Source organism: Neophocaena asiaeorientalis, unplaced genomic scaffold, assembly GCF_003031525.2.
Source record: "Neophocaena asiaeorientalis asiaeorientalis breed wild unplaced genomic scaffold, Neophocaena_asiaeorientalis_V1.1 scaffold242, whole genome shotgun sequence".
Lineage (NCBI taxonomy): Eukaryota > Metazoa > Chordata > Mammalia > Artiodactyla > Phocoenidae > Neophocaena > Neophocaena asiaeorientalis.
The window spans coordinates 7,016,782-7,042,486 of NW_020172451.1; the positions used below are offsets into that span (position 1 = coordinate 7,016,782).

Below are 25,705 nucleotides of genomic sequence, written 5' to 3' on the forward strand. Positions count from 1 at the left end.
GACCCAGCTGACTTCCAGCCTGCACTTGGCCAGAGGAGCCCCTCCCTGCTGTGTACCCCCATCTGTGCTGGGGTCCCAGCCCACTTTCTGCCCCAACCAGCCTGAGTGGGTGAGAAGCACAGGGAGGGAGGGAGGGAGGACAGCCCCTCTCAGCCTCCCAGCAGGCCCCGGGGTACCAGGCAGCCCTCGGGTCCCAGGAGAAATGGCCTCCGGGTAGGCACCAAGCCAAGGGATCCAGAAAAGTGGGACCACTTTTCCTTCCAGGCCCCCCGCCTCAAGGAAGGGGGCTTCATTCCTAGTGCCCACCTTGGGCAACACTGTGCCCACCCTGAAAAGGGGCTTGTCACTGCGGAGGGGTTGGGGTCTGGTCCCTGCCACCCTGGCTTATTTTCAGGTCAAGAATTAGGGATAAAAACAGACTATGGAGGTAGGATTTGGGGTGACAGGGAGCTGAGAACCCATGAAGGCCCCTGGTCCCCAGTCCTTAATGGGTGGCTTCATCTTTCCCAACCCCCTGGGACTAACCCAAGGTTGGGCTGACATCCCAGGGGGCGGGGGAGTGGGAAGGAACAGGACACTTAAATAAGATAACGTTTATTTTTTAAAAAATTAAAAAATTATGCCGACATTATTTCATCCATCCCCAGGTCTGCCCCCTACCTCCCACCCACCTCCCAAGGGCTGGGCTCCCTCCTTCCCTGGCTCGTGTGTAGTAAAGAGAAAACAATGGACTGGCTTTGTTAGGCACAGGGGAGGGACGCAGACCCAGGGAGAGAAAGAAAGATGCCACAGCAACTTAGCCCTGCATCACGGCAACCCCAAGCACACTGATATAAAAACATTCGTATAAAAAGGGGGGGGCGTGCTGGGCACAGTGCCAAGGGTGAAGCGCTCTGGTGCCCAGAGACCTAAGTCCCCCAGAGGGAAAGCCTGATAAACAACAAGGAAGCAGGAAAAGGCGGGGAGATGTTCACAGGAGAGAGTGTGGGAGGAATGGAGGCGGGGCCGGGCAGCTTGGGAGCTCCCCCTGCCGCTTCCACGTCAGGGCGCCCCCAACTCCTGCCCCGCCCTGACTTTCCTCTCTCAGGCCCACTGGGGCCTGGACTGTGGGCATCTATCCACAGCAGCTTTAAGGGGCTCTGCCCAAGGGGCCCACTAGCCTGAGGTGGTCCAAAAGCCTTGGCAGGTGACAGCTCAGAAGCCACGGCTCATCCCACAGCTCCCAGAGGGAGGAGGGAGACTGGGAGGCAGAGGAGGAGGAAGAGGAACACAGACAGAGGGAGGAGGGAGGGAGAGACTGAGAGACAGAGGGAAGTGGTGGCCGAGGTGGGCAGAGCCGGGGGTCAGGAGGCGGCGATGGCAGTGCCGCCCCCCAGCTTGACAATCATCTGCTGGCAGTCGCTGCACGAGCGCCGGTCGCCCACCTTCTCCAGGGTGCGGGCGGCCTCGGCCAGCAGCACCGCCCGCTGGCCCGGGGAGGAGAGGAAGGAGAGGGGCAGGTGGCGGCAGGCCAGCAGGATGGCGGTGGCCCGCTCTCGCTGGCCGGGCCAGGCGTCCGCCTCTCCTGTGGGAACGATGAGACACGCACTCGCTGAGATGAGAGCCCGCCAGGACGCAGGCGCTGTTCCCAGGGCTCGGTGTGAGCTGGTTTATTTAATCCTCACACCCCCCAAGTGAGGGAGGTTCCAGTGCCCTGCCTAGTTCACAGAGATGAGCTGAACCCACGGTGCCACGGGCTATTACTCCGAGGCGGGGCCGAGGTGTGGCCTATCAGCGCAGCCGTCCCCTCCTCACTCGGAGTTGGACCCGTGACAACGCGACCAAGGCTGTCCCAGCCCCACAGCACCTCATGGACCCTCCCCCGGCACCCACCAAATCAAGCCTCGGGTTTCCTCGGTTGTCGCGCTGCCTCTGAGAACCCTGCAGATGCCGAGGGCAGGGCAGGGCTGGGCTCCTCCCCCGTTTCCCCGCCCCTCCCCAGGCAGGGCCCGCCCAGGCCGTGGCGCAGGGTGCTGGTGGGCTCACCTTGCTTGGCGTTCTGAGCGGTGCGCCGTCGCAGGCTGTGCTCCAGCAGCTGGTGGGTACGGGTGGGGCTGGCCCCCGCCATCAGACGCACAGTGGCTTCATGCAGGAACACCTGGGAGGTGCAGGGGGACACAAGCCGGGGGTCCTCACCTGTCTGTGCCCCAGTAGGTCTCTCTCCCTGCAGCATCTCGTCTGCCACCCGAAGGCACCCCTTCTCCTCTCCACAACACCCTGCCCTGCTCACCCCTTGAAAGCAACCTCTCTCGTCCTCACTCTGACCCCCGACACAAGCCAGGCAGGAAAGGGGAACACAGCACAGGCCACCTGGTGGGGCAGGAGCAAGGCTGCGAGCTGAGAAAGAGGCCAAGGGCTGCCTCCTCTACCGCTGACCCAGAGCGCTAACGCGCCCTCTGGGGTTGGAAAACAAGTAGCCTGGGGGGACCCGCACTTCGCTGGAGGCTGCCTCCAGCTGGAAAACAGGACAGAGGTGAGGCAGGGACAGGAGGGAGCAGGGGGACGGCTGCGCTGGCACCAAGGAGGTTCAGGGTCCTGTTGCCTCCTGTTTCTTCAGAAAGGGAGGTTCCAGCGCCCTGCCTAGTTCACAGAGATGAGCTGAACCCGCGGTGCCACGGGCTATTACTCCAGAGGCGGGGTAACCTCTGGTCCAGAGGTTTCCAGGTGAAAGTCTGCAGCTCTTCTGTAAATACGAGTCACTGGGGATGGGGGGCCAGGCCTAGGTCTCTAATTTCTTAACGTCTCAAGGTTCTTTTACACCTTAACATCTCAGTGTGTGAGGAGCGCTGCCCTGGAAGGCACTGGGGGAGGCGGTGAAGGGCTTCCGCAGGTGGCAGTCTTTTCTGAGGAAGCCTTTGATGGGGGCCACAGTGCCTGGGGCACACTTCCTCTTCTCCACGGTGAGGGGGGTGGCTCTCACATGACTGTACTCCATCTGCCATGTCTGTCCTGGCTCGCTGCACACAGGGGCCACAGCGTAACCCTGCGAGGGCCCCATAGCACCCTAGGGTGGGGGCAGCCTCAACCTGAGCCCTTCTTTTTCGCACCCTTCCCTCCCCACACTTCTGGCCTTCTCGCCTGAATTTCTGGAAAATAATTCAGGCAGCGAGAACATGCTGAGTATATTACCCTAATTAGCAATAAAAATAAACCAAACCATGAAATGATTTGCGTCCAGTAAGCCCAGTTACACATCTGCCCCCAGAGCTTATCTCAGACCGTGTAGCCATCGCCAGGGGGATGTTACGTGGGGCGTCGGGCAGCAGAACCAAAGCCCCCAGTGGCTCAGAAAAAGAATGAAAGGCACGTCTAGGGGCATTCTGCTGCTCTGACACCAATTATGAAAGCCAGAGTAGAGAGCTTCCTCGTGGCCTTCCCACCCCTCTCCGCTCAGGCTGGGAGCCCCTTCTTGCTCCCACTGCCCCCAGAGCCCCCCATTCCCGAGTTTAACTGGTGAGGCGCAATCTGTGTTGTCCTCTGTCTGCGGCCGTGTGGCCTGCTCACCACCACGCTCCAGGGCTGGGCACACAGCAAGTACTCCACCAACATGAGCCAAACAAAGGGATACGTGGCACCCAGCCCAGTGCCTGATAGCTCAGCTGACCTCAGGAGACCGACTCCATGACCCCAGGCCAGTGCTGTGCTGGGTTCTGCCCTCTCCCAGCAGCGGGCCAGGCCTCACCTTGCGGTAGGCCGGGCGGAAGCTATGTGCCAGCCTGCGCAGGCTGCCCAGGTCCCGCTGGAAGCCAGCCAGCTCAGCGCCCGACGCATGGTAGGTCTCACCCAGGGCCTGGCTGGCTCCTGCTTGTTTCTGCCAGAGTGCTGTCCTCAGCGACAGGAGCAGGTCACAGGTCAGCAGCTGGACCACCTGCAGGGTAGGCCACGAGGGAGAAGACAGGTGACTGGCAGATTCCTGGGGCAAGGATCCCAGCACCCACCAGGCCCTCCCGAGCCTGACGCCCGGCAGCTCCGGGACGAAGGGCGGAGCCCCAGACGGGGGAGCCTGGAAAACACCCCACAGGGAGCAAGAGAACACCTGGAGAGTGAACTTAAGCTCACGGCATCTAGTCCTTTCCATGGCCCCAGGTGGTAGATCTGTTCTCCCATCTTGCGGGTGAGGAAGCTAAGGCTCAGAGAGAGGCTGCAGGCTCGTGTAGGGGACACAGTGGCGAGGACACGAGTCTGATAGGAAGTCGCAGGTCCCTCACACCTCACAAGAGCCCTCCCATGGCTGGCCGGGAGGCTGAGATACTCAAAAGGTGCCTCAGCCCCATCCTTCCAGTGGAATCCAAAAGCCCGAAGTGGCAGCACAGCCTGGAGATGGAGGACCAGGGAGAAGAGGCTCGCTTCAACAGAGGGCAACCAAGGCCCGGCCCAAGTGGCCTCTCGGGTCAGGGAGACAGAAGCCCAACAAGGCAGAGCCGCAGAGCAGCTGAATGCTTGGGTTTGGATCCACTGACCCAGATCTACCCTGACATATGACCAAACCTCTCTGAGCCTCAGTTTCCTCACCCACAAAACGGGCACCTCAGGGCTGCAGTGAGCATCACATGAGAGAATGCGTGGAGGCACCATGCCCGGCCTCAGAAGCACTGGCCTCAGCCCACACTGGTGCCATTAAGCACAGATGCCGCCAGGCACCAAGGCCAGGCCCCCTGCCTTGCTCCAGAGGGCCCTCAGCACCAGGGAGCAGCACTTCTCGAGATGGGTCACATGCGGCCCTCAGGCTCTGATGGACTCCCCCAGGCCATTCCTCATCTTGTCCAGCCTGGCTTTCCCCTTCTCCAGGGTGCTGGACCTGGGAAGCTCACCGTGCTGCCCCAGACCTGGACCCTGCCTTGAACCTGCACGTTGGCTGACCCTCGGCCACAGTGTTTTTTGGCTGCTGACAGCTTTGCGGGGGGACACGGATGAGGTCTCTCTCCTCAAACAAAGGTGGCACTTCTAAGAGGTGGGGTAGCAGCCTGGGGCTGAATTCTGCACCCGAGGGAGGCCAGCTTCTGTGGAGTTCCCTTCTTCTAGGTCCATTCTCCCACACAGGAACCCCAATCCCAAGGGTGCCCGCAGCCTCTCTCTCCTTCCCCAGACTAAGCTGAGACAGTCTAGTTCTCACGAAGACGAACAGTACCGGACACCAGCAGAGGAGTCGCACAAAGCGAGCTGTGGCTCCCCCTCGAGCCTCTGGTCTTGGGCCCTGTCGGCACGCTGCCTGTCCTGTAGGGCTGCCTGCTGTCCTGGGCTCACCCCAGGGACCTCTAGCCAGAAGTGCCAGACCAAACCCTAGTGAGGGGCTCAGAGCCGGACCCTCCAGGACACACCTCCTGTCTCCCTTTCTGGAGTGAAACCACGCTCCCCGCTGCGAACAGATGATGCTTCACCTTCAGCTGCGTGCACGCCTCCCTCCCCTCTCCCGGACGGCCCTGCCTTGTGACCCAACAGCGAGAGTAGAGCCCTCTGACAAGGCCTGGCTGGAAGTCTCTCGAGGGCTGGGCAGGCCTCTGTGATGCACTGTGGAAACATTGCATGGGTACCGCCAGAACATGCAATGCAACTACAATGCACCACAGCTGCCCGCTCGAGGGTGTGCAGCCAGCCATGGGGGTGCCCAGGACGCTCAGCTGGCTCAGAATGTGCATGTGAGGGGGCGGGGGCCCGTGGGGGCCTGGGGAGTCGGGCAAGCTGCCTGGAGCAAATGCAGAGCCCTGGTCAGCTGAGGTTCGCCTGGGGCTGACCAAGCTGAGGGCCCGTAGGACCCAGGACTCAGGTGGGAACATGCTTGTCCAAGTACTGAAAGGAAACCCACCTGGACCCACAGCCTACAATCTGGGGAAGGGGGCTGCTTGTCTGGTCTGTCTTTCACACAGCCCCACGGGCTGGGTGGGCTCAAGGCAGGTCAGAGCGCTCTTACCCAGCAGAGCTGAGCACCTCCCCGAGGGGCCAGAGAAGCCCCCACTCACATGGCTGAGGGCTGGGTCGCAGGCGGCCCCACTGACGTTGAGGCTGCTCCACAGGTGGCCACTGGCCCTCTCGCAGTGGCAGAAGGAACTCTGCTGCCCGTCCGCCTTCCCGGAGAGTGAGGCGTGCATAGCTCTGCAGGTGTGGAAGACGGCCTTCACCAGGGGGCTCCTGGGCGGTGAGAGAGGCAAGAGGCAGGATGTCAGTGCACGTCGCCTGCGGAGAATGAAGGGGGAGCCCAAGCCGGAGACAACTGCCCCCTCGCTGCTGTGACACGTGGGTCTGTCTGTTAAACCAAATGCTGCCGTAATGGTTCCAGATCCCCAGCTCCAGATCAGAAATGCCAGCCCTGAGTGAGGGAGGTTTCCCACCCCTAAGCACCTTCCTCATTCAAGGAAGGTTGATGGCGTTCATTTCCTAGTGAAGGAGTCGGATGATAAATGCATTAGATTCTGACTGCGTAATGCCAGGTGGTGCACGTGCCATGAAGGAAAGTCACGCAGAGGAAGGGGGTGGCATTTTATAAAGGATAGTCAAGGACGTCCTCTCTGGAAAGGTGACACTCGCGCAGAAGGAACCTGAGGGAACTCCTGAAGGAACCGGGGAAGCAGGAGTGTGGATTTCTAGGAAGGAGGGGTCCAGGGAGAGAAGCAGCATATGCAAAGGCCCTGAGTGTCTGACACATGTGAGAATATCCAGGAACGAGCATGGCTGGAGGAGGAAGTGAGGGGAGCAGAGGGAGAGCAAGCTCTAAACAAGGCCCTTCTCAGCCTGGCCGCGGCCCTGCCTCCCATCTGCCTCTGACCCTGCTCCAGGCTCCAGGCAACCAAAGCTCATCTCCTCTCCCTTCCTCACTCCTTGCCTCTGCTGACATGGGTGCCTCTGCCTGGAATACCCTTTCCCACTTGTCTCCTGAGACTTGTTCCACCTGCCTGGCCCTCTGGTCCGCCTTCTCCTGTCCTGCCCCCCACAAGCCTCCTCTGGCTGGCCCCCGGGTCAGGCCCCCTGGCTCCCCCAGTTATGCGCCTCCTTCCCTCACCAGGCGCTGTGCGAACTCCTGGAGGCTGACCAGCCTCTGGCCCGGAACCCCTCCCAGCGATGTGCCGGCTGCTTCACGGGAGCCGAGACTGGCCTGGCACAGGCAAAGGCGACAGCTCCCACAGGAGAAGGTGCCGAGCAGGACGGCCACTGTCTATTCGCTTACAGCTATAACTTGCTGTCCTGTTCACTGCCGCCTCCCAGAGCCTAGAACGCAGCCAACACAGAGTACGCCCTCAGCTAAGTATTCGCGGAAGGAATGACGGAATCATGGAAGAGGTACAGGAGACCCCAGAATGCGGCTCATGGCCAACAGGAAGGGATCAGAGACACAGGCTCAACCACCAGGGCTGCCACTAAGAAGCCGCCTAAGATGGTCATTCAAACAATCTGTGCCTCAGTTTCCTCATCTGTAAAGTAGCCACAATACCACTCGCTGCTACCTGTGGTGACGTACAGTACTGGTCCCATTATCTGCACCTGTTCTCTAACGGCCATTGCCCCAGAAGCCAGGTGTTCAACTCTTTGGAGAAACATAGCCTCGTTTCATAGAGCAGGTCAGGGAGACAGTGGGGAGGCTGGGATTGGGGGAGGGGTCCCACAGCATCATTATCCCTAAAGAGCAAAGGGACCCCGGAGTGACTGAGTTCGGGGGAAGGAACGCCTGCTGGGGGTCTTAGCTGCACACTGGGGCTCTGTTCTTAGAAGTGAGGTGACTTTAGATGATTTACCCGCCGAGCCTCAGTTTCCTCAGGTGCGTTGGCTGGGAGAAAACACACACAGAGCGGGTGCTCACTGGTCAGGGTGCTTAAAAATGGGTTACTTAAATGAAACTGGAGTGTCAGACCAACTTTAGGGAACCTGCCTCAATCTGCTTTTCTCAGCTCCCTCCCGCTCTCCTGGTTAAGCATCTGCTCAGCCTTGGCTCTGAGGAAAGACCCAGTGAGGCCTTTCTGTCTCGGAGCATTTTATCATTTCTCTCGAATAGCAGAGGATGTCAGGGACACTGAGATCCAGTCAGAAGCAGCCAGGACACCGGCGGGCTGCTCGTCACTACGGGCCAAACGCCCCCGAGAAGCAGGCGTAATTCCCCCAAGAGGACAGTCAAAAGCTCTCCGGTGATGCCTTGTGCTAAAGGCCTTTTTAGTGATAGCGCCAGTGGCGGGGTGGAGGGTGGCGGAGAGGCAACTGGATGCAGTGCTGGCACGTGAGAGAAGGATCCTCGGGCCTGCACAAGCCGGTGCTGGCTGTAAGCCATCAGCACCCTGCCCGGCTCCACCGGGAGCTTCTGAACATGCTGGGGGCTGCCGGCTCTCCCCACCCGTCAGCCTGTGCAAGGACGCCCGGAAGCAGCACAGACCGCTGCTGGGGTGACACACACACGGACAGCCGTGCTCGCCACGTTTGGTCTCTTCATGGTGCCCTCACCCCCTCGCTTCATCTCTCCGTCTGTCATGTAGTCCCCAGGCTGCCTGACCCTTCACCCAGATGGCCACCCAGACCTGCTCCCTCCCACTAACCCAGTGAGCCTGGCACAGCTGGCGCTGGGGACTCCCCTGGAGAGAAGCAAGCAAGTGGTCAAGGGGGGCTTACGCACTCTGTCACTTCCAGGGCCTTGGGAACACGCTCCACTTCGGTAAAGTGAGTGCGCACAGCTGCGTCATCTCCCTGGAGCCAGCTGATGGCCATGGTGATCGCGGACGTCCACCACCGACAGACAACGTCTGGACCTAGAGGTGAACAGAACCAAACGCTGCTCCAGCACCCACAGAAACCAGAGCCTGCTGGCTGCACCTGGTTCCCATCGTTCGTGCCATCTCTCCCTCCTGGCGATGGGCTGGGGCCTGTGGGCTGCCCTCTCACACGATTCTGGTGGAAGCACCAACCAGCACCATCTCAGAACACATTTGGCAATCTGTATTGACAGCCTTAAAAACGTTCACTCTTATTAACCTAGTAATGCCATTTTTTTGGGCAATCCATCACAAAGAAATTGGCCTAGAGAAAAAAGGCTCCACGAAGATGTTCACTGTGGTGTTATTTTTGAGTAAAAAGCTGGAAACAACCTAAACTTCCAACAGTTGTGAAAAGTGGTGTTTCCAAAGTATTTGTAGTAACAGGCTCAGGTTAGAATCTTTTTAGTGTTTTCCTCTCTGAGGCTAAGTTTTCTCAGTGAACCTGTACGATGAAAGGCCTAAGAACATGTTCTTTTCTAAACTCTGAAATAAAGACAGGCCACGAGGTCAGTGGTCACGATGGGGCGGCTGCTTCTCTGGGATCCTTCTCTCTCTAGGGAGAGCGGCCAGAAGGGAGCTCCGCGTTGCTGTCCCCCAGCAGCCTCAGAAGCGCAAGAGGTGACAGCTCGTGTGCCATCACCCAGATGGCAGTTTAGAGACAGAAGCAAAGAATGTCCTGGTGACAACTCAGTTGGTGGTTGTGCTGTGCCACCCAAGGCGACGGGTACTGTGGCAATATAGATGCCCGGATGAAAGGCCTCTTTGGCAGAGTGTCAGACCCAAGAGCAGCCCCGGGGACCACTGTGTATTGAAAGGTGAGCCCCTCCCCAGCTCCCGGTGCCGGGACCACTTGCTGCCCATTCTGAGCGTTTGGGAGAATTCCTGACCTGCTCCACCCATCCAGGGCCCAGGGAGGGCACTGACTCACTCATTGTCACACTTCTAGGAGAATCATGATCTCCTGCCCCCAAAACGCTGTCCAGCACGGGGGAACTGTGCATGAGGGCTACATGGGGACTGCAGATACACACCTCAGATCCAGAGAAGATTCTCGAGTGCAGACTCATAACTAACCCTGGACGCTGGGACACAAGGGCTGTGAAGGGCTGAACCAAGCGACCTGAGGCCTGCGGAGCTGCCCCACAAGATGCTTACCAAGGGCTGACTTGAGCACACAGCTGCTGGAGAAGGGGGCGGTCACAATCCCCACAGAGTCCACAAAAGAATTAAGTAATTTCAGGTACTCCAGAGCACTGGAGAATTCACTAGAAAGAAAAGAATGGGTCCCACACACATCAGAATGTACACAAGGACCACGCTCATGGCCTGGCTGGTCAGCCCCCAGCTCTGAGACCCACCACACCAGGCGCCCCGAGCTCTGCCTCTCACACCACTCACACTCTCCCCAGGCTGCCCTGACACCGGTTCTGACACTCTCCCCTCTGCCGGGAGAGCCAGCTTTCTCTTGCATCCCTCGCCCTTCAAGACCTAATTCAACTGTCATCTCTGCCCAGAAGTTTTCTGACCTCCCAGGTAGGACCGCCCTCCCCTCTCCACTCAGGTGCACTCCAGTCAGGACCTGGGCCGTGAACCAGAGTGACCTTGGCCCGTCTGCCTCTCAGGTCTGACTCTGTGAAGGAAAGATTGCACTCAGTAACTCTGTAAGAATAAGACACTGTCTGACACACTCAGTACAGGTCGGGGTCCCACAAGGTGTCTGGGCCAGAGCGCCTGCCTTCTGTAGAGCTCCCCACATTCCACCCCACACCCTCCACAGGCCACCCTTCCCCTGGCAAAGAGCAAAGCAAAAGAATCAAATCCCTGACTGCTCCGAGAACTGACTCCACTTGGTGAAGGGATGGGTAAAAAGGAGAAAAAGGCGGAAAGTGATACCCTTGGCCTGGCAGTACAAAGCAAAGAGGCCAGGTCAGAGCCCGCAGAGGGCTCTCGCGGGGCTGCCAGGTTCAAGAAGTAAACATGAAGGGATCACTGGATCTCCCTCTTGACCCTACACTAGGGCTTGTTTCCTTCTAGGCCTCACAGCCGCCTCTGAGCTTCCCGGGCAGACGGCCTGAGGCAGGGGGCCCTTCCTGGGGTCAGTACCTGCTCTCCTCTTCCTGGTCTGCAGCTTTCTTCTTGGCCTGAGGTTTCACCAAGGACTCCACAGCTCGCTCCAGCAGGTTCCTGCAGAAGGCCTGGTGCACCTGGGCGATGGGGTCGGCTGAGGAAGAGGAGGCAGGCCAGGAGAAGGGTAAGTGGGTCTCACTTATGGGGTCATTTGGCCTTACAGAGAAAATAGAGGGTGGGGAGAGGAACCCGAGGAGCAGCTGTCCCCTCCGAATCGGGGCAAACGGCCTCAAGAGACCCCAGCACTGCTTGTTGAACAGTCAGAAGGTGGGGATGGGGGCGGGGAGGGGTGGGTCCTGGACTGGCTCCGGGGGCGTGTGAGGAGTGCTGTGCCTCCTGGCGCAGCGGCCAGCGCTTCCGTTCAAGGTTGGGAGCTGTGTGGCGGCCACAAGCCTCGTCAGAGGGCAGGAGGTGGGAAGGTGGGCGGTACACCTGTGCACGCCTCAGGGCCTGCCTCTTCTCCTGTGGCTCAGGAGGACAGCCGCAGAGGGGAACGTGGCGCCGGCTGCTGCCTGGCGGGATTAGGGAAACGCCGCTCCCGCTTACCGGAGCCTTTGCGTGAGGCCTGTGGCCAGCAATTGTCTGGCTGAGCCTATTAAACAAGAAGCCTTGCAATGCTTGTGACAGCTGACTGTCACCGACAGGCCCCCCCCCAGCTGGCAGGGCGTCACCAGCCTTCCCCTCACTCACATGCCACAGCCATGTGGGTTTCAATTTGACAAGAGCGGGGAGGCAGGACACTTATGAACACATTCTGGGCGAGAAGGCCTAGAGCCAGAGCCACCAGAGGTGAGAAAGCCAGGGGCAGTCCACGGCGCAGACAAAGCAGCCTGGCGACGCAGCTGAGATTTACGATGGCTTTTGCTTTCATCCTTACTTTCTGGTGTTGTACATCACTCTTCCTTTGAGCAATAAAGTTATTAAAAAGAAACGACGGTGGAACCTCCCTTCCCCACAAAATGTTTGACACACACCCCTGTACCTGCAGGACATGTCTGACTCGCCCCAGACTCCCAGTTCAGAGAGAATAAAAGCACAGAAAGCAGAAAGCCACGGCTGCTCAAGTCTGAGCCAACCCGAACAGCCTCTCCTGCTCCAAGGCCGGGTGAGGGGACTCCAATCACTGTCAGACACCAGGGACAGCAAGCCAGCATCTCCTCCCGACGCCTGGAGCCCTGTCCCTGCCACCACTCTGAGCACTTGATGACCGTCTGTCGCCTGTTGTTCCCTAACTGCTCCGTCTATGTCTGTCTGCTTTCCAGGGGGAGCGGGAGATTGGGGCCAGCAAACAGCAACTCCACACATCCTCTGAGTCTCCAAAGCGCCCAGAACAAGGGCAAGATTCCAGCTGGTGCTCAATCACCATTAGTAACGTGTGGCGGTGTGACTGATGTCAGGACCACGGGCTCTGCATGTCAGAGAGAGGTGAGCTGCAAACCCAGCTTAGCTGCTGACCAGGCTCATGACCTCCCTGAATTTAAGGAAAACATGGCTGAGGCATCCTGTGTCCCCACGTGTCTGGAGTGTAGCCACCCTGTGGTACTGGTGGCTCTCATAGCTGCACAGGTGCTCTCACCTGGGTTCCTCTGGGCACAGTACAGACTCTCCTTGGCAGCCGACTTCACGGACCAGCTCCGCTCCATGAAAAACTTCTGACCCAGGGGGTGGCAGAGCCAGCGCAGTGAGTCGGGAACAGCGCTGCGCTCGGGGCCACACAGGCTCTGGGCGCGACTGAGGAAGTAGCTCTGTGGAAGGACAAGGACCACGGTGACAGCAGGGTGGCAGAACGCTGGCTGCGCCACCATGGTGGAGGCAGGCTGGGGAAGGAAGGTCAGCAGGAGGGCTGGGGCACTCACATACCTGGAAGGAAATGCCCTCACTGAAACCAGGGCCATGGCCCTGGTGGAGTCTGCCGGGCTCGATGACCGCATACAAGCCCCAGCTGGATGGGGGTGGGGCCTCAAGGCACCCACAGGGGCCCGGCTGCACCCTGTCTTGCTGGGTCTGCCTAACCCGACTCGAATCTTGTTCTAGGCTGTGCTGGCATTCAACTGCAGAGCTGAGGAGGGCTCTCCCAGGCCCCTCGCGGCACTTTAGCCCTCAGCCCCATCAATGGCGCTGCACCCTAGCCAGGTGGCCCACTGGGTCCTGGGACTTTTTCTCATCTGTCATTTTAATTACATATCTTTCAGAGTATTTTTAGGCAAAACCGTATTCTGCTTTGACTAATTTTCATCTCTTTTACCTCTGAGTGTGAAGCGTTTAGAACAGGCACCCAGCAAGTGGTCAGTGACTGTTATTTACCATTACTGTCACTCTAGAAAGCACTGGCGTGAAAGGGCAGCCCTGAGACTCGTCCAGCCCCCTAAAGAGAACCCCCTGCCATCCCCGGATGAGTCCTTGACGTGAACACTGGTCTAGTGAAGAAAAGACCTGAAAGCCTCTTTGCTGGACAATTCAAAGAGCCAGTGCCCCAGTTTCCCAGGCCCCTCTTCTGCCCACAGGATAACATCACTCCAGGGCCCCAGGAAAAAGAATTGTAGGGGTGATGCTGTCTAACCATGTTTTCAGAAATTGTGTCATTTTTTGAGTAAGGATATCTTTATTCTAAAACCCATGTTTTCCAACCCATAAAAACCACTCGATACAGGCCAATCTGAATGAGAAGCTCAGCAGAGAAGGATGGAGGGAGAGAGAAGTGTGAGATGCAGGGAGCCCAGAGGAGGAGGGGCTGCTGGGCCGGGCAGTGGACCTCAACCTTTACACTGCAGCCCTCACCTCCACAATGAAGGTAGCCACCTCCTTGTCTGGTTCAGTCTGATGGTTCTGACCTTTACTGGGCTCTGAGCAGCCATCAGCTAATGTGATGGCCTCAGAAGACTTGAAGCCCAGGGTCAGAAATAGCCCTGCCAAAGTACCACTCAAGAAACATGGACCAAGGAGACTGGCTTTCTCGGGGAACCTGGTGACGGCTGCCTAAATCCAGAAGAAAAGGACCCGGCCAAAGTGTTCTCTAATGTTATCACGGCACTCACAGGACCAGGTGGGGCATGTCACTTCAATCTCTAATCACAGGGCCAGCAGCACTAATGGCCTTCCCTCCTCTTTGCTGACCACATACTTTAAAAAGGGGACTGGAGAGCAAACGTAGAGAATTCTATGACCTTCTCCTGACCCTCAGCAAAGCCCTCCCTGGATGTGAGCTTGTAACTGCAACGGTCAGAGAACAACAGCTGAGGAGCCTGAAGGGGACAGAGGTTGGGGGGGGTTTGGTGGTAATTCCAGGCCCTTTGAAGACTGCGAACCTTCTAACAGTTGCCCCCAGCTCTCTCCTGAGAGCACATACCTGACAAACAAGGGAGCTTGATGGCTGCTCCAGGGGAAATCTAGGACCACTGATCCCTAAGAAGGGCCCAAGCGTCACCAACAGAAGCAGAAACAAAGCCTGGTTAGGTGATATTGCAAGAGGAACCCAGAGAAGCGATTTAGAAAATCATTAAGTTAAAATACATTTTTAAGCTTAATTCTTAGAAAAGAAAAACTTCAGTTATAACACATCTCAGCAGGAGGGGGAGCTCCAGTTTAGTGGTTTGAATTAATAAGAAATATAAATCCTGGGATAGTCATCCACGGCATGGCTTCTAGAAGGGAAACTGAGAAAATAACTTCTGTTGCTCTTTTTTTTTTTTTTTTTTTTTTATTCTCAATGCGGTCACCTCTCTTGTTGCAGAGCACAGGCTCTAGGCGCACAGGGTTCAGTAGTTGTGGTGCGCGGGATCAGTAGTTGTGGCTCACGGGCTCTAGAGAGCAGGCTCAGTAGTTGTGGCTCGCAGGCTCTAGAGCGCAGGCTCAGTAGTTGTGGCACACGGGCTTAGTTGCTCCACGGCATGTGGGATCTTCCCGGACTAGGGCTCGAACCCGTGTCCCCTGCATTGGCAGGCGGATTCTTAACCACTGTGCCACTGGGGAAGCCCACTTCTGTTGCTCTTTTAATTTTCTTGGTATTACCACCCCATGATCATTTCCTAAATTTTACAGACACCAGAATTCACTCAAGCTGGGGCTGAGGAGCAACCTCACCACCATAACTCATCTGCTAATTGCTGAATTGAGCGGCTGTGGCAGGAGACTCAGAACTGTTCGGATCCTGAGGGCCACCCTGTACCCCTGGACCAGTTCCAACTCCAGGTTACGTCCTCCCACTCCAGTCCGACTCGGCGGTTCTCAAACTGTGTGCCAAGGCACCCCAAAGCACCGCAGCAAACTCCACAGGGGTGCCGCTGGATATGTCACACTTTGGGGGGAAACACAGCAATGCTCAACATGAATCGGACACCATGTAAACTGCTAGATGGAGGCAGTTCAGTCTCAATGTGAGACTGCATGACCGTCCTCTGGGTGGTGTCATCTTTGGGAAGCTGAGTTTTTGGAGGCTGTTATAATAAAAAGCAAGTGCAGCGTGAAAGCTGGTGTGGGACAGGTAGTGAAGGTGGTGGCGTCCAGCCTGATTTCAAAGTCTGAGAAGGCACATGCAGCAGGCACACACATCCCATTAGTAAGTATCTGTGGTTATTAAGAATAGAACTCAAACATTATTTCTTCCTTCAGTTTTGTGTATTATTTTTCCAAGTGGCCACTAAGTTGTTAAGACAAATATCTATTAAGATGTTTGCACCTAATTAACAAACAGAACTGTTAGGTATTTCCTTTAGCCCAAGGAAACCATGAAAAAAATTACTGAGGCACAAAGGGTGCCGCGAACCAAGAAAGCTTGGCAACCTCTGGTCTACACCATTTTCACGGAGGCCAGCCCTCTGCGTGACCCCCAATGCCTGACTCATTTGCTGGCTAAATACATTCCACCAAATTCAAAGCTTCTTCCTATTTAAGAAAGTACTATCTGGGTCTCTCATTCCCCTTCCAAGAGAAGCAAACAGATGAGAGGGGCAGCTACTTTCCTAGAGACTGGTTCCTCTCCTCTTCCCACCTTACTGAAAATGCACACTTGGCGATACCACTGATTTTCCAAATATTGATACTCTTTGACCCAGCATCACCACCTCTAGAGTTAACCTGAAGAGGTACTGTACAAGCGGGTGAGGGTACTCCTTGCAGCACTGTTTCTAACTGCAAATGCTGGAAACAACCCAAACATCTAGCAGCGGCGCACTGGCTCCATCAAGGATGGTATTTACACATGCTGGAGAAGCAAGTGGAATTGGAGGCAACAAAGAAAGAGGCCCAAGACTTATAATCTGGTTGAAAAAAGCAAGTGGCAAAACAGGGTTTCTGATATGATCACATTAAATAAATTATAATGCATATATGTTCTGACGTGCAGGAAGAAAACTGAGGAAATGCACATTAAACTGCTCACTGCTTGTTAGGCATACCCACTATTTTTGGGGTGGGGGGACACTCATTAGGGAACCATTTTCCTGATCCTCAGCTGTTACACACATGCCTTCCTCAAATGGGCTGAGTAGCCCATTAAAGAACACCTGTGTCTTAGCAACAAAGACAATCAAAACCCCAGTGGGATTTCTGGGATGACGGGATGATCCTAAAATTTATATGGCAAGGTAAAGAGCAAACACTAGTCACTAAAGCCGGAGGACTGACGCTTCCAGATATCAAGACGTATTCGAGGGCTTGGCCATTGGGGGTGTGCGGTGTTGGTGCAATGGAACTGACTAGAGCGTCCAGAAGGAGACTCATCACACGTGGACATTTAATTTAAGCAAAAGGTGCCACTTGGTGCGGTGCGGAAAGGGCAGTCATTTTAACAACAGATTCTGGGGTTGGGAGATAATACATATGAAAAAAAAGTCGATCTTGCACCCTTACCTCCAACTCATACAAAAATCCATTCTAAGTGGATTATAGACCTATGTGTGAACATTTGAAAATAGAGTGACTAGCAGATACCATAGGAGAGTATCTTCATGACTTTGGGGTAGGATAAAGATATATTAAACAGGACATAAAATGTCTAATTGCTAAGGAAAAGACGAATAATCTGGATTTCATGAGCATTAAGAACTTATGCTCAGACTTCCCTGGTGGTGCAGTGGTTAACAATCTGCCTGCCAATGCAGAGGACAGGCGTGCGAGCCCTGGTCCGGGAAGATCCCACATGCCGCGGAGCAACTAAGACCGTGCGCCACAACTACTGAGCCTGCGCGCTAGAGCCTGCGAGCCACAGCTACTGAGCCCTCGTGCCACAACTACTGAAGCCCACGCACCTAGAGCCCATGCTCCGCAACAAGAGAAGCCACCACAATGAGATGCCCACGCACCGCAACGAAGACAGTAGACCCTGCTTGCCACAACTAGAGAAAGCCCACACACAGCAACAAAGACCCAACACAGCCAAAAAAAAAAAAATAACTTGTGCTCATCAATCAACACCATTGAGAGAGAGAACAGGCAAGTCACAGAGGGAAACGATATATGCAAAGCACATATCCAACAAAGGATCGTAGCCAGAATAAAGAACTCCTCAAACCAACAAAAAGAAAGGCGTCACAAATAAAAAACAGGTAAAAGACTTGAACAGGGTTTTCACAAAAGAGGCTATCCAAATGGCCAACAAACTATCCCAATGGCCAATGAAAAGGTGCTCAACATCCTTCATCACCTGGGAATTGCAAATGAAAACTATGAGATACCACCAGCAGGGCGAAAAAAACAACACTGTCACGTGGTTGGTGAGGGTGCAGAACTGGAACTCTTTCCACTGTTGGTGAGGTGAAAATTGGTACATCCACTTTGGAAAACTGTCAGGCAGTGTCTACTGAAGCTGAACATATGCATAACCTCTGACCTAGCAGCGCCATCCCAGAAACGCAGCCACATGTTCACTGAAAGATGAACAGGGATGTTCACAGCAGCACTATTCACAAAAACCAAAAACAGGAAACAACCCCAAAGTCCATTTATAAGCGTCTAGTCATACAATGGACTACTATAACGTAATGAGAATGGGCAATCTGTAAGTACACGCAACATAAATGAACCTTACACGTGACACTGAGCGAAGACAGCCAGACATAGACAGGACATATGTGTGACTCTCCTTTCATGGGGATGGTGGTCACCTGGCTGGAGGGCTTGAGAGAAGGGGCAGTTTGCTGACTGTAAGGGGCCCAAGGTAGGCTTCTGGGATCTTGGTCATGTTCTGCTTCTTGATCTGTCTGCTGGTTATAAGAGTGTGTTCATTTTGTGAAGTCACTGACCTGTGTATTTATTTATTTACTTATTTATTAATATTATTTTAAAATATTTTCTTATTTGTTATTTGGCTGTGCCAAATAAGTACTTAGTTGCGGCACACAGGATCTTCATTGCGGCACGCGGGATCTTTAGTTGCAGCATGTGGGATCTTTTTTAGTTGCGGCATGTGGGATTTAGTTCCCTGTCCAGGAATCAAACCCGGGCCCCCCTACATTGGGAGCGCGGAGTCCTAGCCACTGGACCACCAGGGAAGTCCCTGACCTATGTATTTATAATTTGCGTACTTTTCTACATGTATATTGTACTTCAATAAAAGGTTTACAGGAAAAACAAACAACAGGTGGGTTAAATTACAGTGACAGAAATCAGAATGATGGTTACCTCTGCAGGGGGCAGCATGAGTGAAGGCCTGCAGGAGGCTTTTGGGGGTGATGGGAATGTACCACTTCTTGATCTGGGTGGTTGTTTACATGCGTTAAGCTCACTTTGTAAAAAGAGCTGTTAAGTTAAAATGTGCATATTTTTCTGTATGTATGTTGTATTTCTGTAAAATTAATGCCTTCAAAATACTTCTGGGGGGCAGAGAAGTTACAAATCTAACGCCATTGCCCCAGAGCACTAGGACTGCTCTCAGCCTAGATTCACTTTGCCCAGAAAGCCCACCTTGACTTCCTCTTAAGATGGGGTCGGGAGCCCAGTGTGCTCTCTGGGCAGCCAGATTAGCCCCACCCTCACACTCATCTACTGCCCCAAAGGCCTGGTCCTGGTCTGGTTTCCCTGACAGACTATGTGCTCCCCCAGGCAGGGCGAATGTCCTGCTTGCCACTGCACATCCTCCCTGGGAAGTGCCTGGCCTAGAGCAGGGACTCAGTCACATTTGCTGAATGAACGTCTTATTTGGGTCTTGGAAATGGGGTTGAGACACAGAAAGTACACTGGGCTCTCCTATGCCCTTCGTCACCCAGATTACGGTGACACACTTCAAGAAACGTATCAGCGTCACCACAGGGCATGGTCCTGCTCATTCTCAGCTCATCAGCGTTATTAATGAGATATGGAAACGGACAGGGGGGATGTGATCATTCTTTTCTGAAACAGCTGATGTGTTCATCAGCCTACCCAAAGTAGACATTGAATGAAACGTGCCTATGTCTGCTGCAGTAAGAGGAAGCCTGAGGTCAGCAGAGGCTGGGAACTAGCTGGTAACAAGGACTGTGAATTATCCAGTTGTGAATTCCCGAGGCTGGCCCTGTGTCAGGCTCACTGGAGGCGCCTGAAACCCCAGTTCCCACCCCAGAATCTGACCTGAGCTCCTCACAAGACATACATTGTTTTCCACTTCTGGACCCACAGTGCCGTGATCAACACAAGGTACCAAATAGAATACTTCTGAGTGAACAAAAGAACCAGGAGACACAACCAGAAGATTCCAAGCAGAAGAGTCATATATTAACCCCTCTTATCACTGAATCAATCTTCTCACCTCAGGGCACTAAAATGCCTTGTTATGCTTGTAAGGGAGGAATTTCGTCTGTTGTGTTCACTGCCCTAAGTATTTGTGGAATGACCCACTGAATGAATGTCTACCCCTCTAGGTGGTCAGGGGCCCCCCAAGGGCGGGGGCCCACACCTATGTTCACATCTTGGCTCCTGGCTGGGAAGGGCACTCAGCGAAGGTCCACAGGAGGGAACTGAAGCACACTTACCGCCAGGAAGCCCAGCTTGCCTCCACACTGCGTCTTGAGCCCCATGGCGGCCGTGAGATGGATCTCAACCAGCGTGCTCGGGGGGATTTTCTCCTCTGCACATTCAGCCAGGTTCACAGCGCACAAAGCCATGTGTACATCTGAACAGGCAGATCCCACAGGAAGCTTGCCTATGGCGGCAGAAACGGACAACGACTGTTGACAGATTCCCTCGACCCAAGCTTTTTCCTGCTTTCTCAAGCACAATCGGAGCAACAGCAGAGCCAGAGGAGAAGGTCTGTGAGCTCGGTGATCACACAGTCCTGGATGGGGCGCCAAGCTCTGTGACTTCGTAGCGGTGTGCTCCTTTCTGCCTCACAGGTTGTTGGGGACAAGAGAAAACACAGGTCACGGGCCTGGCCCGCGGCCCCAGCCCTGTGTAATGGGGAGTGGCTGTGACTGCAGGCCGGTGAACAGGACTCAGAGGCGCAAACTGCAATGCTTTCCAAAACGGCGTCAACAGCATGGCCACGTCCTGCTAACACAGTCCTGCGTCTCCAAATGTTGCGAGAAAGGTTATAAAAATTAAAGACAAAAACCCAAGAACAAACTGACGTGAATTTATTTTCATTCAACAAGACCCCACAGTATATAAGCGCACACCCTCCTGAGGGGGGGCACGTGACACACAACTGAGCCGTGACAGTGGACACATCGTGGGGCAGAGGTGGAAGGCCAGGAGAGGCTTACTAACCCTCCCGTGAGGGCTGTACAGCTCATCTGCGGTGGCCCTGAACTCGGGGACCAGAGTGCCCTTGCTCAGGCCCCGGGGCCCGTCGAGGCTCTGAGGCTTTCACGCTGCTGCCTGCTTCAGTCCTCACCACAGTGCAGGGAGGTGCCCAAGGCAAGCAGGCGCCTCATTTTGCTGAGCCTCAGGGGTGGCCCAGCCAGGCCTCCTGATCCCACCCAGCCTCTCTGGTCTTTTATCAGCCCCCAGACTTCATTCTGCACAGGCCTTAGGTGTTGGTCTCCCCCGGGAGGCACCACCGACTGGACTTTCTCCTTTGCAGGGAAGGAAGGCGGAGGGCAGTGTGGGGACCGTGTCACCTCTGTCCTCTTGGTGCCTTGTGCGGGGCCAGGCCCACAGAGTGCTCAGTGAATGTGGGCAGAATGAGTGATGTGAACCATCCCAGCTGGAATTCTCCTGAACAGATGCAGCCTCCAGATCAGAGACCTGGGGTGGAGCTGCTTCCCTCCCCCCGGGCCCGGGCACACTGATGGGACAGAGAAGCAGGGTAGGTCTGAAAATGGCCCTCTGCTAGAACTCTACAAAGGCCCCAGGTGCTCACACCCCACAGCTGGCTCCAGTGTCTCATCTCCACTCCCCCTGGGGCCTGGGCTGAAGCTCCCTCCCTCAGCCACCAGGGCCTTATATCCTGTTACCACATCCCACTGCTGCTCTCTGCCCTCATCTTATCGATGGCCCAGCAGCAACTTCCCTTCTTGAACCCTCTGACTTTGCTCCCCCTACACCAAGCATCTTGGCCTCTCCTGCCTGACCACCTCTCAGGCAGCCTCTGCCCGACTCCTTGTCCCGGGCCTGCCCCTTCCGTGCGGGTCTCCTTCCACATGCCCTCGAGGGGCCCCCCTTCACCACAAGCCCTCTCATCAGCACTCATGGTTTTCATTCTCACCTGCAGGCCAAAGACCCAGCTCCTTTCCTTGGCCTGCAGATCCAGCGTGGCCCCCACCACTGCATCATTTCCCCTCGGTGTCTCACAGGCAAGTGTCCCGAGCGGAACTTCTCACCTCCTCCCTAGAAAACTGCTTTTCCTCTCATTTTCCTTACCTTTGCTGGTGGCAACAGCGTTCACCCAAACGCTCAAACAAGAAACCAGGGAACCATCTTAGCTAGCTCCTTTCCTTACCCTTCCCGTCCAATGAGTCCCCAAGGCCTGTCAACCCCACTTTCTCCTTTATCTCTGTCCTGTCCTCTTGGCACCTGCATTAGCTTCCACTGGTCCTCCCTGAAGGCAGCCTCAATGCTCTCTTCAGAGCGAATCTTCTCGACCTCAGAAGCACAGACCTGATGACGTCATTTCCTCCACTGCACTGGCTCCCATCCCTCTCCCCTCGCACAGCCATCTTGGGGACCACTGAAATATTCTCCTCCAGAGCTACCCACGTGGGGTTCCTCCTTGGGAACATGCATCCCTCTGCCTGGAAGGCACCTCCCCTTCTGCAGAGCTGGTGAACTCTACACATCCTTTCGTGCAAAGCCGAGACTTTCCAGAAAGCCTTTCCTGAAACCCTCCCCAACAAGGACCCCTTCCCCTGAACTGAAATCCAATTCTTCTGCTACCTCTACCACACTGAACTGTAATTCACTTGCTGACCTGTCTGCTTCTCCATTAGAGCAGGAGTTCGTTGAATGAAATAAATGATCGTATTTCACTGAATCTAAGATGCCATCAATTTTAAGTTTCACTATTAAGTACCACCAAGGAAAAAACATTGCCAACTCAACCATGACATTCATTGTGTAGAGGACAAAGCCAAGCGTAGAGATGTTAATGTGAAAAATGTGTGTCTTAAATTGATGAACTGCAATCTTTACCGCTGTAGCTGTTTGTCTAACCATCCTAAACGGGTAGTGTGAAGGGGACATCATTCAGCTGGGGCAGAAAACTGGCAAACTGCGCCAGGGTGGAGCGATGGCATGGGGGCACTTCGAGGCAAGACAGGCCGTGGTGGCAGCCCTCACCTGTGATGTGCAGCTGGTGCAGCCTGTGATAGGCCAGGGCTGCATCCCGAGCGCTGGTCTTAGCTTCCTCCTCAAAGCCTGCGGCAGTGGCCAGGGTGGCCCGCCGGTGCTGGAAGACCTTCTTGAGCAGCCAGCGCACCAGGCGCAGCTTCTGCAGGCTGTAGCGGATCACGTTCCAGGAGAGGCTGCAGGCCAGGTCTAGGCGGGAGGTGGGCAGTGCCCGGCCCAACACCGACAGGCAGGTTTGCAGGTTTGCAGCGGCAGCTGCAAAATCCCCCTAGCAAGAAGCAGGAAGGTGTAATGTTCGCTGGCCTTGATGTGGCCTTTTTGTTTTACTTTAACAAAAACTCTTACTTTCTCTTCACCCCTCCAGACTATTAGAGTAATACATACTCACTGAAGAAAATCTGGGAAAATTTAGAAAGCTACAAAAAAGTAAAAAGAAATCACCTGTAATCTTATCCCCCAGAAGGAATGACTGCTGACATTTTAATATATTTCCTCCCAGTCTTTTTACTAAATTGGGATGGCACTGTGTTATATCTTTAAGCAAATACTGTTCAGAATTTCAGAATTTATGTATGTAGCTTTCATACATAAGGTGATGACATGGATCTAAATAATGAACGATGTGATCTTTTAGGTCCTCAAAGTGTGGTTCCCAGAGATCAGTAGCATCTTGTTAGATGCTACTGGTTTCTGGGAATCTTGTGAGAAATGTGAATTCTTCATGCCTCACCCTAACCCTCCCCCCCCACCCCCCGACCTAATGAATCAGAGCCTCTGGGTGATCCTAATGTCTGCTGACATTTGAGAACCACAGTTTTAGGCAAATACACAGCTAAACTACTCTAACCAAGGATCTGAACAACTCCCTGCCAACCTGAGAGGGTCTAGCAGGGAGTCTGCTGCCCTGTATTGAAGGCCTTTTTCTCTGTTTTTCTCATAACTGGAGGCGACACAGCCTTGAGAAACTGAAGTAAACGCTCTTCTCCTTTCCCATCACGCAGTGGGTATGATACCTGTACTTTCCTTCCTGCACCATTACAGAAAAGAGGATCCTTACAAGGGGAAAGTGGATGCCAACGCTCTGAGGATGACAGTCTCTGAGGTGGTGCTGCCATCCTTCCAGCCAGGAGAAGCACCTGTGTTTACAGATTCCAAAGGAGGTGGGCCTTTCACTGTGTCTCCTGGCTCCTCTTTCCCGTCTTTCCCAGGAAGGTTGGCTGTTTCCAAGGCTCGGGCTTTGGCTCTTGTCTCTTCCAACTCACCAATCCAACTCGCCCTTGAGTGCCCTCCCCTGGCAGACGCACAGCTTCCAACACACCCTGGTCCCAACACATCTTGGCCACCACGGCCTGCCTCCTGGTCGGGAAGCTTCTCACCCTCAGGGCCCTCTCACAGCACTCTCAAGCAACACGGTTAGACGGAGTCCACCACAGCTTCCAGCCTCCCCCACCTCTGAGTCACTGTCACTGCCACTTTCCTTCCATTTCACATCTCAGGTATTTCTTGAATTCATGCCTTTCCTTTCAATTTCCAGCTCCTTGTCACCTCTCACCCAGCCTCTTCTAAGAGCACCCTCACTTGCTTCCAAGCATCTGTGTCTCCCTCCTCCAACCCACCCTTCATATAGCCACCAGAATGACGTTCGTAAAACACAGCCCTGAACCTGTCTCTAGGATAAACATCTAGGGGTACGTGTCATCCTGAGTTAGGGGTGGCGCCAACAACCACACCTATATTGCAGTAGCCGCAGCCCTGGACATGGCTGACAGGTCCACTGACTGACTGGCTGGCCAAATTCTCTCTTGTGGGCTCCGCAGCTGACAGGCGGGGAGAGCAAGCCCATGGCTACCTGCTGCCGAGGGCTGGACTGGTCCTTGCTCCTCCCGAGACACGGGTGTTTAACTCTTCCTTCCGTGCCGTGAGTTTGCCCCAGAATCCTTCCCATAAACTCCTTTGTTGATTTCAAAAGAGGACTTGCAGCGAATTTTCCTGCTCAAAAACCTTCCTGGTTCTCCAGAGAACTGGGACAAAAACCTCAAATCAGTTACTAGTCAAATACGTCTCCAACTTGGGCCCTAGCTACACTACCAGCCTTAGCCCTCATCTCCCCCGACATATCCTACACTCCAGACGTACCCATCTACTTGCCAGTCTCCCAGAAGCCCACCTATTCCTGCCATCCTCTCCCCTTGGAAGGGCCTTCCTGCTCTTGACCACTCTGCTCACACCCCAGACTCCCAGAGCACTTTACTCTCCCCTCATATTACAGACTAGAGATCAGCTCGTGTCCGTGTAATCACTTCTGCCTAGGTGCCCTCTCCTCCGCTGCCCTGTAACTGTTGGGGGTAGGGTCCCCTTGTCCTCTCGCCCCCGGGGTATTTTTATACGCTGGGGTGTTGGAATAAGTTGCTGAGTTATGGGCCGAGCCTGGGGGAGGAAGGGGAAAGGCAGGCAGCAGGACTCACCCGGGCCAGGTCCAGGTCTGCCTGCTTCCGGTGCCTCCAGAAGGTGACTGAGGAGCGCGAATGCGGCCGGATCACTGGCTCCCCGTGGACCAGCAGCTTCACAAAGACGCTCAGGACAATCACACCGTTCACCAGCCACAAGAGGAGCGTTGGCATCATCCAGTCAAACCAGCCCGCAGAACCTAAGGAGGAGCGTCTCAGCTGAGCCCGTGGGGAAGCGCCTCCTGAAGCAGCCCTGGGAGACTGCAGGGCACCTGACTGACCCCTCACTGTGAGAGGAAAGAGCCTCCTACCTCATTTTTGGAACAAATGCGATTGCTTCATTTAGTAACAATGTCGAAGTGCATAGGGGAGGAATAATACATGCACCTTAATCCACACTATAGCAAATTTGGGACAGTTCTACAGCCTAACTAGGAACCCTGTAGCCCTGTCACTATGGGGCAGGATGCCACAAAAATCTTCGTTAGCCAAGGCAGGGTTAGGCCACTGGTTTAATGACTCAGGCAGTAAGAAGACCGCATCCTCCTTCAAACAGCCACACCCTCAAACCCCCAATTAAGGCAGTGCAGGGTCCTGATTTGTTTTGCTCTTTCTGACTGAACTTGGGTTTGCCCTGTTACTTCCGAAATGCGACTTATGCCAGTCCCT

The 25,705-nt window shown here is 54.9% G+C and overlaps 1 protein-coding gene across 2 annotated transcripts in view; it reads right to left on the reverse strand.

The window, feature by feature from the left end:
- Positions 1-8: 8 nt before the first annotated feature.
- The window catches only part of SREBF2 (sterol regulatory element binding transcription factor 2), a 60,626-nt gene continuing 34,929 nt past the window's right edge, over positions 9-25,705 (reverse strand). For both annotated transcript variants that reach the window (XM_024737618.1, XM_024737617.1), the window contains exons 9-19: positions 25,055-25,236; positions 22,581-22,857; positions 19,838-20,007; positions 12,472-12,640; positions 10,872-10,989; positions 9,924-10,033; positions 8,630-8,762; positions 5,997-6,165; positions 3,722-3,907; positions 2,026-2,137; positions 9-1,564 (exon numbers count right to left, since the gene is read on the reverse strand). In XM_024737618.1, coding sequence (XP_024593386.1) covers positions 1,344-1,564; positions 2,026-2,137; positions 3,722-3,907; positions 5,997-6,165; positions 8,630-8,762; positions 9,924-10,033; positions 10,872-10,989; positions 12,472-12,640; positions 19,838-20,007; positions 22,581-22,857; positions 25,055-25,236 — 1,847 coding nt within the window. In that variant the 3' untranslated portion in view covers positions 9-1,343. The remainder of the gene's footprint in view (positions 1,565-2,025; positions 2,138-3,721; positions 3,908-5,996; positions 6,166-8,629; positions 8,763-9,923; positions 10,034-10,871; positions 10,990-12,471; positions 12,641-19,837; positions 20,008-22,580; positions 22,858-25,054; positions 25,237-25,705) is intronic.